At 48.7% G+C, this 17640-nt stretch overlaps 2 protein-coding genes across 5 annotated transcripts in view; one reads left to right on the top strand and one right to left on the bottom strand.

Moving 5' to 3' along the window:
- The window catches only part of MOSMO (modulator of smoothened), a 67251-nt gene extending 65385 nt beyond the window's left edge, over positions 1-1866 (bottom strand). For both annotated transcript variants that reach the window (XM_079759933.1, XM_079759934.1), the window contains exon 1: positions 1736-1866. In XM_079759933.1, coding sequence (XP_079616059.1) covers positions 1736-1841 — 106 coding nt within the window. In that variant the 5' untranslated portion in view covers positions 1842-1866. The remainder of the gene's footprint in view (positions 1-1735) is intronic.
- Positions 1808-17640, top strand: part of PDZD9 (PDZ domain containing 9) — a gene marked incomplete at its 5' end in the record, with an annotated part of 39447 nt that continues 23614 nt past the window's right edge. The window contains 2 exons of one of the 3 annotated variants that reach the window (XM_079759827.1): positions 1808-2189; positions 10133-10312. In XM_079759827.1, coding sequence (XP_079615953.1) covers positions 1822-2189; positions 10133-10312 — 548 coding nt within the window. Of the gene's footprint in view, positions 2190-7998; positions 8379-10132; positions 10313-17640 lie in introns of those variants that run through there. The other 2 variants (XM_079759825.1, XM_079759826.1) reach the window with 2 other exon arrangements.

Here is a 17640-nt window from a genome sequence, read left to right as displayed (position 1 = left end):
TTCTCACTCCCACTTGCCCCCCTTGCCGGCCAGCACGCCCCCAACTGCCCCCCCCCCACTGCCTGCTCGCCCCCAACTGCCCCCCCTGCCGACCTGCTCACCCTCCCCGTCGGCCTGCTCGCCCCCAACTGCCCTCCCCTGCCAACTTGATCACCCCTAACCACCTCTGCCTTGGCCCCACCACCATGGCTTTGTCCAGAAGAACATCCTGAAGGTCTCCTGGTCTAATTAGCATATTACCCTTTTATTAGTATAGATTGGAATTCCACCTGGAACTTCTTTGCAAGGAGGATCTTTTTTGCTAAAACAGTGAAACTTCTTTGCCCTTAAAAACATAAAGCCCCAAAGAAAGTCTCATAAAAGGGAGTCCTGCATATACAATTAGGACAAAAACAAGAACAGGTGATAAACTGATGTCACACATATAACTGTGCAAACTAGTAATGCTGATGTTGCTAACATTTTCAGAAATAAAACTCATAGTTTCACCAAATTTTAAACCACTGTGATATTTTATATGCTTTACAATTTTTTACAAATTGACATATAACAATGGGTATGTTTAAGGTGTACAATGTGTTGATTTCATATTTCCCTACGGCAATAGGATCGCCACCTATCATTAGCTAACACTTCTATCACCTCACATAACATATAGTATACTTTACAATTAAGAGCTGTGCTAAAACTGTATAGGCAAGAAGGGGAGCAGAGTGTTATTTTAATAACCAGTAAGTCTGACAGCATGATTTTATGTTACTAGGTCTAGAAGAGGGAGAGAAGGGTGGGAGGAGAAAGCAACAAATGTCCCAGCTACAGCCTTTTTTAAGAACTAAAAATATTGCAGGATAAATACAGAACCGTAAGTAATACTTAAGAGTAGGTTGACAGCATAGTGATACATTTTTTATGACAAATTACTCACGGGAGGAACTTGACATTCCTAACCCCCAATATTCCCTTCGCCTGCAATGAGCAAGCAGTCAGAAACCAGCGCGGGCATTCACCTGCGACATCCTTCCTTCCGAAGGTGCCACCTCTGTGCTGCCGGCACCCCGGCTCCCCGGGTTCCAGCCGGCACTGCTGCTGCGCTGAGCTGCCGGCAACTCGGATGTATTATTTAACTTGGTAATACTATTAAGATCTCTAAAGCGTTTTTGCGACGCGCTGGGATGAAAGATGCTCCATAAAATGAAGTTTATTATTAGTAGGCTTATAGCTCCCGGGCCTAAAATAAAGCCAAATTATAACCACAGAGACCTCAAAGGGAAAATCGGAAGCCACACACATCTCCAACGCTGCCAAGTGGGCAGGGGCTGGGCGGGGAGCGCCGAGGGGTCCTCCCCGGCGCCCGCTCCCCACCCCCGGCCAGTGACCGGCCCCTTCCGCCACCTCTCCCCGCCCAGCTTCCTCGGGGTCCAGGTGGGCCCAGGCTCCTGGGGTCCCTCCTCGCCCACAGGCAGCCTCGCTCCGGTCCCAGCCTCCCCGCAAGCGTTAGGATTCCTTCACCGGTGCCTCAGTTTCTTCCCGTTTCCAACCTGGACTTTTTCTTTTTTTTTTTTAAACCAGAATGAAGCTTGTTCCCCCGCGGCCCCTCACGTCGGGGGACTGTCTCCCCTTAACCTGCTTCCCGGTCCGGGACCCGCCAGCCCAGCCCAGGTCTCCGCCCCCGGCCACTTCCCCCGCCGGCCGCCGGCCTCACCCCCACCCCCGCCCCCGCGCGCCCGCCGCTCACCCGCGGACTCCCCGGTGTTGATCCAGTCGGGGTTGGCGATGCTGGCGATGGCGAAGATATCGGCGGCGAGAAAGAGACATCCTGAGATGATGGTCAGTTTATCCATCTCCCCGCCCCGCTCCCCCCACCCCCCGAGCCCCGGGCAGGCCGCGGCCTCACGCCTCGCGCCCCATGGGCCGCCGCCGGGGCCCGGAGACCCCGCGCCGCTCGCGCCCACCGCGCGCCCGGGACCAGCAGCCGCGGCGCGGCCCGCACAGCCGGATCCGCCGCCCGCCCCGGAAGTGCTCAGCGCGCCTGCCCCTCACCCGGAAGCGAAGCCGCGATGCGGCTCCCGCCGCGTCCTCTGGCCTCCGGCGCCCGGGCCGCAGCGCTCTGCCCCGACCTCCGCCCGGGCCGCCCGGCGCGGGCCCCTGCGCGGCTCCGGCCTCCTCGGGCAGGCCACGCCCTCTCGCCAGTAACAATAATAATAATAATAATAATAATAATAATAATAATAATAATAATAATAATAATGCTCTCGTCGTCAGCGACCTCTGGGCACAAGCTGCCCTGCAGCCGCCAGCCTGAGACGCGGGGCGAGGGCGCCGGGCGGCCCGCTGGAGGCCCACAGCCCAGGTCACCTTGTGTCCGCCCGCTCCGTGCCGCCAGCTCGGGCTGCCCCGGGTCGAACAGAACCACCCGCACCTACCGTGCGCCAGGGCCGGGTGCGCCTGGGAGACCAGGTCGCCGCTCTTTCGAAGCTGACCTCCTGCTGAGAAAGAGACAGCCGCGCGCTAAAACCTTGTCTTGAGCGAGCATCTCAGGTGTTGATCTGTGACCTGAGTTGGGGTCGGTGAGATGAGGGGACACGGAGGGTTACACTGAGACCGCGAGGCCTGAAGCCCTGACCTACCGAGTTCTGGGCAGGACCGCTCCGGCCGGCCGGCCGCGGAGCTAGGGCGCCCCGGGGCGCGGGGAGCGGGAAGGCGGCGGCCTGTCCTCGGCGCACAGGGCTGGGGCTGGGGGCCATGCTGAAGTTTGGATTGTATTCAAGGTGCAACCGGAGGGGTTTCAGCGAGAGTGAGATCTTACTTAATCTGTAGGTAGTGTAGACTGTCGGAGGGAGGGGCAAGAATGGAAGCAGATACATCCGTTAACAGACCAAGCAGTCCAGGAGAGAGAGGTTGCTTTGGCTGGGCTGAGAGTAGTGAAGATGGAGAAAAATGGACAATTTGGATGTTTCGTAGGCAGAGGGAATGAGTAACATTTTAAAAGTGTTTAACTTTTAAAGTTAAAATGAATGGTAATGAGGTTGAGAGAGGACTCAGGAATGACTCCTAAATTTTTGGAGTAACCGGGTGTTTGGTGTACTACTTGGGGCCTACCAAGAAGCTTAGTGGTAGATCCTCCCTTCCCCCCACTGGTGGGCGCAGTATGATTTCAACCGGCTCCCGATTGATTTTTTCACTTAGGTTGGATGGATAACCAGAAAAAAAAAAAAAAAAAGGACACATTTGTTAGCAGTTGTTGTCTATCATTCTATCGTTTTTGCAATCTAGTGGAGATTTCCTTTTCTTTCATGGCTCATGGACCAAATCACCATTAACCTGACTTTGGATCCAGCTCTTTCTTCCCATGCAGCACCCAAATGAGACACTTTCTGCCTAAATGCCACCTAGCTGATCTCTAGAAAGTCCTAGAAGAGTGACATCTGTCTCTATGCCTACATGTCCACAAAACAGCACATTTCAGATTCCACCAAATCCAACAGCCTTACGGAAGTGCACAGAGTTACCAGCGTCACCTCACAGATTGGGGAGCAGCCGTTTGATTGCTAGCCTACAGACATTCCTGTTCAGCCCTGGCCCGTGGTCTCGGTTGGTTGAGCATGGTGCCATGCACCAGGAGGACACCAGTGGGATTCCCCGTCAGGGCACATGCCCCGGTTGTGGGCCAGGTACCCAGTAGGGGGCGTGCAGGAGGAAGCCCATTGATGTTCCCATATGTTCTCTCATCAATGTTTCTCTTCCTCTCTTACCTCTCTAAAATCAATAAAGAACATTAAAAATAATTTAAAAATAGACATTCTTGTTCAAACATTGGTTTCTTAAGGGGAAAGATTTTTTTTTTAAGTGTGCCATTTTGCCACTAGCACAAGCTAACTTCTATATTACAGGAATTCAGATATGCATGTCACATTATTGCAAGAGGTCTTCACTTTTTTTATTTTAATTACTGGAGAACTTTGATGGAATCATTTTTGGCTTATTGTCTGGTGTTTCTATTGCCCAGTAATAGAAGAAACTCCAACTATACAGTTCTGAGTTCTCAATGTCCACTGATATTCACCACTGGAAAGTTAATGAGAATCCCTAGGTGAAATTTTGGAACAGTTTGTCTATTCCAACCCCAACTGAGTGGAATGATTCTTTCTTTTTTTTAAATTACTTTATTGATTAAGGTCTCACATATTTGTCCTCATCCTCCCCCCCACCCCCCCTGAGTGGAATGATTCTTACATTTAAAAAATACAAGTATATCGCCAAAACCGGTTTGGCTCAGTGGATAGAGCGTCGGTCTGCGGACTGAAGGGTCCCAGGTTCGATTCCGGTCAAGGGCATGTACATTGGTTGCGGGCACATCCCCAGTAGGGGGTGTGCAGGAGGCAGCTGGTCGATGTTTCTCTCTCATCAATGTTTCTAGCTCTCTATCCCTCTCCCTTCCTCTCTGTAAAAAAATCAATAAAATATATATTTTTTAAAATAAAAAATACAAGTATAAATTCTTCCTACCCAACAACACTTCCCAGGCCCACCTGCCTCTGCCCCTCCAAAAAAGTTTGTGGATTTAAGATTAAAGCATAAAAAAACAACCAGTACAGAGTTTAAAATTTTTAAACACTTTTAAATTTATTTTTAAATATATTTTTATTGATTTTAGAGAGGAAGGGGGAGGGAGAGAGAAACAATGATGAGAGATAATCATTGATCAGCTGCTCCTGCATGTCCCCTACTGGGGATCAAGCCTGCAACCTGAGCATGTACCCTGACTGGAAATTGGACCGTGACCTCCTGGTTCACAGGTTGATGCTTAACCACTGAGCCACGAAAGCCAAGCAAAAATTTAAAACATTTTTTACCAGATAAATGGCTGCGCATCACTACAGACAATGACAGTGGAGTAGGGGGGCGGACAGGGACCAAATACTATGCTTACAGTTTTCCCATTAATCCTATTTTCAGTCCCACATCTCTTTCTTGCCTCCCACTATCTGGTGTTTTACATCCCTAAGTCTCTGAGATCTATGGGACAGATCTCATGTCCCATAGATGAGATCCCTTCTCCATGTCTTAGTCTAGATCTTAGTTGAGGGAAACCGTAGGGGTTCGGGAGAGGTGGTATGACAGGAAAACGAATACAGAACTATATTCTAGGCCAGTGGTCGGCAAACTCATTAGTCAACAGAGCCAAATATCAACAGTACAACGATTGCAATTTCTTTTGAGAGCCAAATTTTTTAAACTTACACTATATAGGTAGGTACATTGTTATTAACTTAATTAGGGTCCTCCTAAGCTGGCCTTTGCTAAAAACTCAAGGGGCCAAAGAGCCGCATGTGGCTCACGAGCCGCAGTTTGCCGACCACTGCTCTAGGCCCACCCTGCTGCTGACTTGAACTTGGGAAAGTCATGTCGCCTCTCTGGGTCTCTTTCCCCCTAAAAGAGTCAGGCACTCTGCTTTAGTGATAGAACCTCTAAGCAAAGCAGCTGGCACTTTTCCGACAGGATGAGCCACGAGGCTCCTTAAAGGCAGAAAGTCCTCGGGGACCCAGAAGAACATAGAAGGCCCCAGCAGGGAGCTATGCTGGCAGCCTGCAGTCATAAACAGCCATTCTCACTGTTAAAGGGCTGTGAACACAGTGTGCTTTATCTTGATGGATGGTAGGCAGACCTGGATCCAGATGGGACCTCTGGGAACGCTGTGCAATCACGCTTCTCTGTGAGGAATCTCTGGCCTGACAGGATAAGGAACCCATTGCCTCCCTGGGGTTTACATGGACCGTGTGGGCCAAGAGCAAGCTGGATGTGCCACCCTCATCCAGGGTTTCTGGGATTAGATACAACAAAGCCACATCCAGAAGTTAGCAGCTTGTTCCTTTTAACTTGGTAGAGCTGACTCTGAAGCAGGACATTGTCGATTAGTGTGCAGGGACTTAGGGAGTGTTGTCAGGATCAACTGTGGGGGAAGGGAGCAAGCAGGACTGAGCAGAGGAAGCAGCTGCTGGGCTCTGACAGCCCCCAGGGAGCTCTGAAGCTGGATGGCTCTTTAGGGTTGTTACCTGAGTTGAGAGGCCAAGCCTTTGTAAGTCTGCATGGACCAGTCACTACCTTGGGTAAGGTGGCTCCCAGCCAAGGACAATTCCTTGAGAGGCTGGCAGCTGAGATCTGTCAACCCACCTACTACCATCCCAGTGGCTGGGGAATCGTGCCTGAAGCCTGGAGGGGGACTAGGCAGCACACTAGCATTTGCAACAATGACCCAGGTGCTGCTGCTGTGCTTTTCAATTTGGAGAGCAGCACCTTCAGGACCCCGGTGGGCGTCCTTTCCGCAGGAAACTTTTAAGAGAAAGAGGAGTGGGACACACTAGAGCTCCCACTGCTGCTGCAGCTCACCTTGAGGCAGAACTGACATGGATGTTATTTCCCTCCTCTCCTGTCATCCTTGATTTCTTGAACCCTCTGCCTGCACTTCTGATGACCGAGGTGGCGGATGTGGTGGGGGACCTAGGCTACCATCCCTGCGGAGTTTAAGCCCCTGGTTGCCAGGCACTTCTCAGGCTGTGGCTGCTGTATTTGTCTATTTACTGTCAAAATAGGGCAAGGGACACCCACATGGGTTGTGTGGGTGCCAAATCATTCCATTTTACTAATGGAGAAAAATTGAATCATCTAAGTGCTCCCTGTCTGCTGTGGGTGGGGTCCTCATTGTTACCTGGAGTCATCCAGCTCCCTAACCCCACTGTAGCATCTACGCGTTCAGACCGCCCCAGCTGCTGGTGCAGGTGGGTTCTCTGGGAAACACTCTGACTTGCAGGGTGTTTATTGGCACCCAGACCTGTCGGGGGAGGGAAGGAAGTAGGACCAGGCAGAAGTCAGGTTCAGTGCGGGCACAGGTGGTCCTCAGTGAGCCCCAGAGGGAGCTCTGAAGCTGGGGTGGCCTCCAGAGTTGTTTGAGTTTGGCTGAGGGAGCAAGTTTTTACCCTGCGTGGACCAGTCACTGGTTGCTGGCTTGGAAGGTGTGACCTTGGGCAAGAAGCTCTCTTCGGCTAGCAGCAGGAGTGAGGTGGGGGCAGGGGCGTCCTTCAGGCCTGAAGGGGGACCTGGGTGGCACAGTACAGCGTCCATGACAGTTTGTACCCTGCAGTTCCAACCATCAGTGTGATGCTGGCGTCGCCTCAGAAGCGTTTTCAGCCTGGGTGGGAGGGGAAGCGGGGAGCCCGCCCGGAGGTGCTCTGCGCAGAACCTGGGATGATGCCGGGCCTCGTTCCCACAGACGCTCACCCTTCCCCGGCGCACAGGAAAATGGAGGGGAAGGGTGTGCTTTTTGGAAGAATCTTCACCAGGTGGTCTGGAGGAGGAAGCGGGCTGTTCCCCGGTACGAGAAGCCACCCGCAGGAGAACCCGGGCGTTGGGGGCAGCGGGGACAGGACGGCTCTGTTCGCTGCCCTTTGTACCAGCCTTGGCCACGGGACTGACCCGCAGGCACTGTGCCCCGCTCCGCCCCGCCCGCCGCCGTGGGGGCCCCGTTGCCCTTGGTGGAAGGCAGGAGGGCAGGGTGCTCAGCCTCAACCTCATCAAGTGGGGAGGGCAACAGGACCTCGTTCTGTTGTTTTCTATTTCTCTAGAACGTATTTTTGAGAATTTGTATTTTCCTAAAACTGTCCATTCCACCAGTGTTTAAATGAGCCCTTGTGTCCTCAGCATCAGCGCAAACTGCCGAGCAGGCTTCCGACTGCGTGGACCTCTGTGGGAGGAAAGGGTTTTCGGCAAAATGGGAAGAATTAATTCCTCTCCAAACTGCGCCTCGTTTTCACAGACCACCCTTGGCTTTTGCTCATTCGAAATAGCCGTGGGGAAAGCGCAGCTGGAATTGTTGATGGCGCCGTATTTAAACGCCCCTGTCCGCAGCGGGCAGCAGGGGGGTCTGCTCGCTGAGATCCTCCTCGGGAACAGCCCACCCCGAGACCCGCCCCTGCTTCTGCCACTCGCCCCGTTGGCCTGGCTTTTGGAGAACGGATGCGAACCCACCGCGAGCCGCGCTGCACCGTCCCTGCCGAAGTCTTGTTTCTCCGCCAGAGCTTTTCACTCCGGTTCCCGGGGCCGCTGAGGCCTCTGGTGACGCCCCGCTGCCCCGCTGCCCCGCTGGGCGCTGTCAGGGTCCGGGCCCCGGGGGCAACCCTGGGCGCAGGCCCTCGGTCTCCGCCCCGCCCCGCCCCGCGGTGAGTGGTGGGGCACATGCGCACTCGGCCCCTCGCGCCTCCAGGGTTCCAGACAGTTGGGAGTTGGACCGACTTGGGCTCCGGCTCCGGCTCCAGCTCCGGGCGGCCCTCCTGACGGCCTGCCCCCCGGGGCCATGAAGAAGGCCGTCGCCAAAAGCAGAAAAGGTGACGGGGGCGTGGGAGAGGACTGACGGAGCAGGCCTCACTCTCCTGCTCTGTAAAATGGGAGCGCCTCCCGCTCGGCCTCTCCCACACTGGTTTACCGGACCCTCAATCATTTACATTCAGTAAGAGCCCGGGTTTCAGGGCACAGGTCTGTGGGTTTTGACAGCCGCATACCCACCTTTAAGGACCACCGTGGTCAAAGGCCGCACCTTGGCCTACCCTTCCCCTCACCCAGCTCCTGCTCTGCTTCTAGCTTTGCCCTTTCCATGGAGAATGTCATAACGTGGGATCATATAGCATGGAGGCTTTGGAGTCTGGCTTCTTTTAACTCTGCGATCCTTTGAGACAGCAGAGCATATCACAAGGACATTTCATTTGCAAGCTGGACATGGGAGGGAAGCCCTGCTTAAGGGGCCACTCTGTATGCGCAGGACCCAAAGGCCCAGGAGACCCTCCTCTCCGAATCGCCCCTCCAATCTTGCAAAGCCTCTGAAGTCGGGTCCTCTTTGACCCTAGGTTGCCTTATTTTGCAGACAGAGAGACTGGAGATGGGCCAGGGCACTTGCTTGGCAGAAAGGGCCACGAACCCTGTCATTCCCCACAGCTGGGGTGGGGGAGAAGAGGAAGCCCCTTCCTCAGGAGGGGGAGATCTCCGGGCCCCAAATACCAGTCACATGGACTTGGTAAAGACTTGGCCAGTAGCAGTTTGTCTTTGTCCTTAAAGAAAAGTGTGTGTGTGTGTGTGTGTGTGTGTGTGTGTGTGTGTGTGAAACGCTGGAAAAAGGTGCAGAAAACACATCTCACCAGAAGCTCCTGTGTAGTGAAAACGAGTCTCCCTAAGCCTCCTCTTGTTTTAAATCACTGCTCAGTCTTTGAAACTTCCTTGTGAGTTCAGTTCTGTAGAAAACCTACTTCAACCCCTCCCACTACCCCTTGTCCAGTTTCTTCCCCAAATGCTTTTATCCTACTGAGCATTTACACTCATGGTCATGAATGCTTGGGTGATTGCTGTAACCCCTTCATTTCTCAAGTCCACTCTGGACCCCTGGTCCGTGCTCCACACAGAAGTAGGAGGGTTCCTTTTTTAAAAAATGCAAATTGTACCGTGTTCTGTGGAAACAGCTTCTGGCTTTTCCAGTTAGGTAAAGGAGGCCGGTCTGCTCTGCCTTTGCTTCTCCTGCCTGCCCTCCTCCGTGCCCCGTTCCTGCCTCTGCACCTTCGTCTCATCTGCTCCCTTTCACCTCCTTTGCATAATATTTCTGATTAGTCCTTTCGACCTCACTTCAAATGTTGCCTCCTCTGTGAAGCCTGACCTGCCTTCCCCGCAGGAGACCTTGACCTCCTATGGGTCTCCCTGAGCTTTCTGTGCCTTTCCTGCATGGCCCGTGTCACGGCTGTTATGTATCGTCTCCTTACTTGACTAATGGATATGTCTCCTCCACTAGGTGTGAAGATCTGTGAGGGCAGACACTTCTGATTCAATACATATTTGTTAAGTGAATGGGTAGTGATAGCTAATGTTAATTAAACATTCACAGTGTGCTAATTTCTGTGCAAAAGCCTTTCACTGCCTTATTTAATTCTCATTACAACCCTCTGAGGTGGACACTTACTATCCTCACTTTACGGATAAGGAAACTGAGGAATGGAGATGTTAACTGCCCTAGAGGTCTACTTTAGAGCACCTCTGAAGTGACGACTGTCATGCTGCTGTTTAGACGAAGGTCTAAAACACATCTCCCTCTCTCAATCAGAAAAACAAGTCAGCCTCAAGGTCAAGTCATCTGTGCACAACTTGAGCAAAACTCAGAAGACCAAACTCCCTGTGGGCAGCCTGGGCCTCGGCCTGATAATCATCCAGCATGGGCCCTACCTCCAGATCACCCACCTCCTCAAGAAGGGGGCTGCAGCCAGCGATGGAACACTTCAGCCAGGTGACTGTGGTCCCATGCCTCCAGTCCACGCACCCCTGCCTCCCTCCCACCTGCCTTCATGGAGGCTCAGGTTATTAGGATTCAGCATAAATGGTTATGACGATGATGACATTGAGAGCTTCCTATGGGCCAGCCAGTTGCTATCACTTATATAACCCTCCATATTGTGCATTATTTAGTCTTTGAATTCTTACAATAACCCTCTAGGTAGAAACTATTATCATCCCCCTTTGATAGGTGAGGAAACTGAGGCTCAGTGAGTCCCTGGTCCAGTTTCACCCCCATCTGGCAAGTGTAATACAAACACAGGCACAGTGTCACTGCAGAGCTCATGGATTTCTGTGGGGAAAGATTTCTTCCCTGGTAGGCAGTATTGATCATTATTAACATTTATTACGTAATCTTTATTGGTGAAAGTATTACAGATGCCCCTTCCCTATTTTTTGAGATAAAAATTCTTTATTGTTGAAAGTATTACATATGTCCCTATGACCCCCCAACCCCCCGCTATCATTGACCTCTAATCTTTATTATTTCTTTCCTTCTTACTTACTCTGGGTTTTTCTTGTTGTTTTCTTTCTAATTCTTTAAATTGTAGGGGGAGATAGTTTATTAATAATTTTTCTTGTTTTTTGATGAATTTCTCTCTCAGGACTGCTTTTGCTGTGTCCCAGAGATTTGGGGTTGTTGTGTGTTCATTTTCATTTGCTTCCAGGAAGTTTGATTTCTTTCTGGATCTCATTGGTAATCCATTCATTGTTTAATAACATGCGTTTTAGCCTCCATGTGTTTGAATGTCTTGGAGTGTATTTACCGAAGTTTATTTCTAATTTCATTCCATTGTCATTTTATTTCAACCTTCTTGAACTTGTGGAGACTTGTTTTGTGTCCTAACATGTGGCCTATCTTTGAGAATGTTCCACGTGCCCTTGAGAAGAATGTATATTCTGCCTCTTTGGGGTGCAATGTTTTATAAATGTCAATTAAGTCCATCTGGTCCAGTGTGTCATTTAGAGCCACTGTTTCTTCGTTAATTTTTTGTCTGGAAGATCCATCCAGTGAAGTCAGCAGGGGTGTTAAAGTCCCCTACTATGACTGTTGATCTCTTCCTTATAGTCCTCCAGAAGGTTTTTAAAAATATATATCTAGGTGCTGCTATATTGGGTGAATATGTGTTTACTAGGGTTATAGCCTCTTGTTGGATCGATCTCTTTAGTATTAGGTAGTGACCTTTGTTGTCTCTTGTGATGGCCTTCATTATGACGTCTATTGTGTCAGATATGAGTATTGCTACTCCAGCTTTTTTGTTCTTTCCATTGGCATGGAAAAACTTTTTTCCATCCCTTCCCTCTCATCCTGTGTGAATCTTTTGTTCTGAGTTGAGTATCTTATAGATAGCATATAATTGGGTCATGTTTTGTATCCATTCAGCTATCCTATGACTTTTGATTGAAGCATTTAATCCATTTATATTTAAGGTTATTATTGATGGGTACTTATTTATTGGCATTTTAATTCTGTAGGCCTAGGTTTCTCTCTCTCTCTCTTTCTCTCTCTCTCTCTCCTCCTCATTACAGCAGTTCATTTAGCATTTCTTTTCCTTTTTTTTTTTAAAGTATATTTTATTGATTTTTTTACAGAGAGGAAGGGAGGGAATAGAGAGCTAGTAATATTGATCAGCTGCCTCCTGCACACCCCCTAACTGGGGATGTGCCTGAAACCAAGGTACATGCCCTTGACCAGAATCAAACCTGGGACCCTTCAGTCCACAGGCCAACACTCTATCCACTGAGCCAAACCGGTTAGGACCATTTAGCATTTCTTAAAGTGCTTGGTTTGGCAGTAATAAACTCTTTTAGCCTTTTTTTTTTTGTCTGGAAAGCTCTTTATTTCGCCATCTATTTTGAATGATAGCATTGCTCGGTATAATAATCTTGGTTTCAGATCCTTGCTTTTCATTGCCTTGAATACTTCATGCCATTTTCTTCTGGCCTGTGGAGTTTCTGATGAAAAATCAGGTGTCAGCCTTACAGGAGCTCCTTTGTAGGTAACAAATTGAATTTTTCTTGCTGCCTTTAAGATTCTCTCTTGTCTTTAATTTTTGGCATTATAATGATGATGTTTCTGGGTGTGGGCCTGTTTGGGTTCTTCTTGCTTGGGACTCTCTGTGCCTCTTGGACTCGTGTGACTTTTTCCTTCACCAGGTTAGGAAAGCTTTCTGCCATTATTTCCTCAAACACATTCTCTATTCCTTCATCACTTTCTTCCCCTTTTGGTACCCATATAATGTGAACATTATTACATTTCATGTTGTCCCACAGCTCCCTTAAACTGTCCTCTTGTTTTTAATTTTTTTTTCTTTTTGGTCCTCTGATTGATTGATTGATTTTTTTCTACCCTGTCTTTTAATGCATTGATCTGATCCTCAGCTTTTCCTAATCTGCTATGTATTCCTTTCTATGTGTTCTTTATTAGTGCTATATCATTCTTCATTTCCGACTGGTCTTTTTTCATAGTTATTATATCTTTTCTCATGTTGTGCAGCATCCTTGCCTGAACTGTATATCTGATAGATTATTCTGAACTGTATATCTGATATATTTCTTATCTCTATTTCTTTTATCTCTTCTTCTAGAGAACTCTCTTGTTCTTTTATTTGGGGCTTATATTTTTGTCTTCCCATTCTTGCTGCCTGTTTGGGTTGTGTCTGTGTATTAGGTAGATCTGCTACAACTCCCAGAGACCCACCTCTACCTGCAGTCTGATTGTTATTCAGTCTTGATTAGCCTTAAGCTTTCAACCACAGTTTGGGGCATGGTTTTTCCAACAGGTTGGTGAAATTGCTTCCCCTTCAGGCAAAGCAATTTGGATAGTAAAGATCTGCCAGAGAACAATGTTCTCTGCAGTGTGTAGGGATGACTCAGCACAGGAAACTGGGGTGGTTGTCTTCTGAGCTCCAACCCCATAGCCCTCAACCCTGGATTCTGCTTACACAGCTCTAGTCCACTCTGCCCTTCCTCTGCTGGAGCCCTAGGTTAGTGGCCGCACATGAAATTTTGTGCATTGGCCCTTTAAGAGGGTGCCTGCAAACAGTAATGCTGCTGCTTTTCACAGCCAGATGTCATGTGGGCCCCTCTCTCGGTTCCGGTGCTCTGGGTTGGAGGGACAAGCTTGGGGTTAGACCCCAGAGTTCTCAGTGGGGTCCTCCCCACAGCTAAGATATCCCTCTGGAATTTCAGCTGCTGTCTGTGGGCACCTGGCTAGCCCTTTCATGCCTCTGCCCTTCTTTGTGGGCTTCACTTTTGTCCTTGGTTATCAGGGTTCTCTCCAGCTAGTATTCATTGATTATTTAGGATGGTTTTTCTGTATTTCAGTTGTCATTCCAGTTTGGTCCTGGGAGAGCATCAGTGTAGCTTCCACCTACTCCACTACCATTTTGGAATCTCCGATGTCTCCCTTTTTTCCCCATTGACCCCTTCTAGCCTGTACTCATTAACATTTAGATGTATGATCTCATTCTAGCCTCCTGAAGAAGATTATACATTAAATAACCTTGCAGCCCTGGCCAGTGTGGCTCAGTTGCATGGGTGTCATCCTGTACAATGAAAGTTTGCTGGTTTGATTCACAGTGAGGACACATACCTAGGTTGTGGGTTCAATCCCCAGTGGGGGTGCATATGGGAGGCAACCAATCGATGTTTCTCTCATACATTCTCTCTCTTTTTCTCTCTTCCCCTCTCTCTCCAAAATCAGTAAAACATATCCTCAGGTGACGATTAAAAAAACCCCAAAAGATCTTACAGATAAGGAATCAGATATTTAGAAACCTGCCCATGCTCTCACCAAGGAGCAAGGATTTGAACCCTCTCTGTTATACTCCATAGCCCAAAGGCTTTATCAGTACCCCTCTGCTTCTCTTGTCTTTGGGTGAAGGAGTTTTCTATCCAATTTAAGATGTGTTTTCCCAGTGCCTGCTCTGGACCTAGTGCTGTGCTCAGGAGTCAGGGCTGCACAATGGGATGGTAATGTGGTGAGTAGAAAAACCATTCAGCATTAGCTGGACTGCCACTTTCTAGCTCTGTGGCTTTGGACAAAGTCACTTAACTTTTGAGGCCTCAGTCACTTAATCTCTAAGTAAACCACCTTTCCAGAGATGGATGAGACTTGATAATTTTTATAATAGTACTATGAAAACTACAGTGCTATAGAAATACTGGCAATCATTTCTCTTAGGCTGGTCTTACTTAGAGGGTCTCTAGACATGCTTTTGTAAATTTTCATTTTTAAAAATATATATTTTATTGATTTTTTCCAGAGAGGAAGGGAGAGGGATAGAGAGTTAGAAACATCAATGAGAGAGAAACATTGATCAGCTGCCTCCTGCACACTCCCTACTGGGTATGTGCCTGCAACCGAGGTACATGCCCTTGACCGGAATCGAACCTGGGACCCTTGAGTCTGCAGGCCGACGCTCTAGCCACTGAGCCAAACCGGTTAAGGCTAAATTTTCATTTTTTAAAATCTTTTTATTTTTAGAGGGAGAGGGAGAGAGAGGGAAACATTGATGTGAGAGGGAAGCATCAATCAGCTGCCTCCTGCAGGGGATCAAGCCTGAAACCTGGGTGCGTGCCTTGACTGGGAATCAAACCGGCACCCTTTTGGTGAATAGGATGACACCCAACCAACTGAGCTACACTGGCCAGGGCATAGACTTGTGTCATTTTTTAAATAAAAAATGATTGTGGTACAGGAACCCCGGTGGATTAAACCACTGGTTTGCAACTCTGGTTACCTATTAGAATCACCTGGAGAGCTTTTAAAATTAAGATGCCTGGGCTGAAACTACCAAGAGTTTCTGAATCAGTTGGTTTGGGGCTAGGGATAAGGGAGTTCATGTGTTTTTTCGGTTTATTTGTTTTTAAATATTTGTATTGATTTTTATGAGAGAGGAAGGAAGAGAGAGAAGTATCAATGTGAGAGATTGAAACATCAATTACTGCCTCCTACATGCTCCCTACCAGGGATGGAGCCTGCAAACTGGGCGTGCCCTGACCAGGAACCAAATCAGCAGCCCCTTTGTGCACACGATGATGCCAACCAACCAAGTCACACCAGCCAGGGCGGGCAGTTCGCCGTGTGAAAGCTCCTTGGGTAATTCTAACTGCAGCTCAGGTTAGAAGCAGTGGATTAAAGAAGAAAGTATATAAATATCCTGTTATGAAACAGTTTACTTCACCTTAAAATGCAAAACGTTTTCTCCATGCGTCACTGTTCGGGGCTGGGGAAAAAACTGCCGAGAGTCTGGATTTTCCGGACTGAAGGCACTCCAGCACGGATCCTGTGAGCTCTACTTTTCCCCTCGGCTCTCTAGGGTCAGGTGACCACTGCTGGCGATAACCAGGATGTACACTCCCTGGAGTGGGCTAGGAGTGTTTTCATGCTCACGAAACAGAACCTCTTGTTGGGGCTACAGTTAGTGGGGTCCTTGAAGTCAGAGGCAGTCTGGAATTCATCTTTAAAATCCCGGACTTACCTTCAGTACTGGCACATTGATTATGTCTGTGCTTAATAAATGAATACTAATTGAGTGTTTGTCCTTGATATTGTACAAAGTGTTTCTGCATTATCTAATTTAAGCAGTTAACTGCCACAATATTTTGAATTTAATTTAAAAAGGTCTGCCGCTTGCATCTATAGACGCTTATGGTTTATTTTTACAATGCTCCTGGAAGGTAGATTATGAAATATAGAGGCTTAGAGAAATGAAGGAGCTTAACACAGAGAGCTGAGCGGTTAGAGGTGTCTGCCTAAGAAGCCCTACCTTCGATTAGAAATGAGACTTTAACACGGAGGAAGTCCAGTGTCCCCATCCTCTTCATGGCGAGCCAGCCACTTCTCCTCGGTGTAGGCTTCAAAGACTGTAATTCGTTCCTTTCGACAATGATTGACATTTTTAGAGGTGATAGTCCTAAAAACCTGCTATTTCTTTAACTTCGTTACTTTTCAGACCCATTCTCAACAACGTACTTTACATTTTTTTCCTTCAGTGTTTCATAATGGGGTTTCATCTTGATTTCCTAATTTAGTTTAGTGTTAGCTTATTCTGGCTAAACTTTAAATTTCTTTTGGCCAGGATATCTTTAGCAGGCTCTGATAGCCAGAGTCTTAAGAAATTAAAATACATAGCTTTGAAAGTAAATACAAGTCATGTACCGACTGCCATTCTTACCAGGCCACATTCATTTAGCATTTCCTGAATGCCTACTGTGTGCAGGCATCCTGCTAGGCACTGGGATAAAATGGTGAGCCAAACCGATGTGGTCTCACACCAAATGGAGCTTATGGAACTTACAGCCTAGTTGGGAGAGGCGGAGAAAAATCAATCAATCTATTTTTTAGTAGTGGATTTGTTATTGGATGAAGTGGGGGCTCCTTTTCCCCACTGGGTGCTGGGGGTGGAGTCCTTACGATATCTTGAGAAAATGAATTTTTGAGAGTGATTTGTATTTGCCTGGAATTATACTCCTGGGTTTCCAAAGTCCTATTTCCCTTGGTCCAGTCACAGAAGACATGTGGCTGGGGTTTCAGTAGAGCTAAAGGCAAAGCCAGTGTCCAGAGTTTCCTCCCCATATTGGAGCTGGGTCCAGTTCAGCCTCAGGCTGGCTGCAGTCCATTTATGCATTGTGGGTAGAGTCTGCATGGCTGTGGGTCATGTGGGTGAATGGCAAGGAATCCCACAAACTCAGAGTCACACAAATCCCAAGAGTCCTGAGAATAGTAAGAGCACAGAGAGCACAAGAAAGCAAATTCCTTTGTTCAGGGATTAAATCTTCCAAATCTTCCTGCGCTTGCAGTGGCCACACCCATTCTGGCCAACCATCTCTGTCCCCAGAGGTGTGATTGACAGTAAGCACCTTTGCTGGTCCCCCCAACTTTATTGGGCATGCATCTATCTCCCCTTTGTTGGACCCCTGGGGAGGATAAAGTTGTAGCTTCCTGGTGAAGCTTCCCAAATGTCATGCCCAAAATATCTGGCCTTCCCTTTGCTCCTTCCCTATCCTATCTAATAAAAGAGTAATATGCAAATTGACTGCCACTTCAACACACAAGATGGCCTCCCCCATGTGATCAAAGGTGGCCACCACAAGATGGCTGGCAAGGGAGGGACCAGGCCTGCAAGGGAGGGCAGTTGGGGGTGATCAGGCCTGCAGAGGGGGACAGTTGGGGGGAGGGGACCCAGGCCTGTAGGGGAGGACAGTTGGGGGGACCAGGCCTGCAGGGGAGGGCAGTTGGGGGTGACCAGGCCAGCAAGGGAGGGCAGTTAGGGG

This window comes from Cnephaeus nilssonii, assembly GCF_951640355.1.
Source record: "Cnephaeus nilssonii genome assembly, chromosome: 2".
Lineage (NCBI taxonomy): Eukaryota > Metazoa > Chordata > Mammalia > Chiroptera > Vespertilionidae > Cnephaeus > Cnephaeus nilssonii.
Note: the sequence above shows the minus strand (reverse complement) of the source record. Positions and strands in the feature narration are given on the sequence as shown.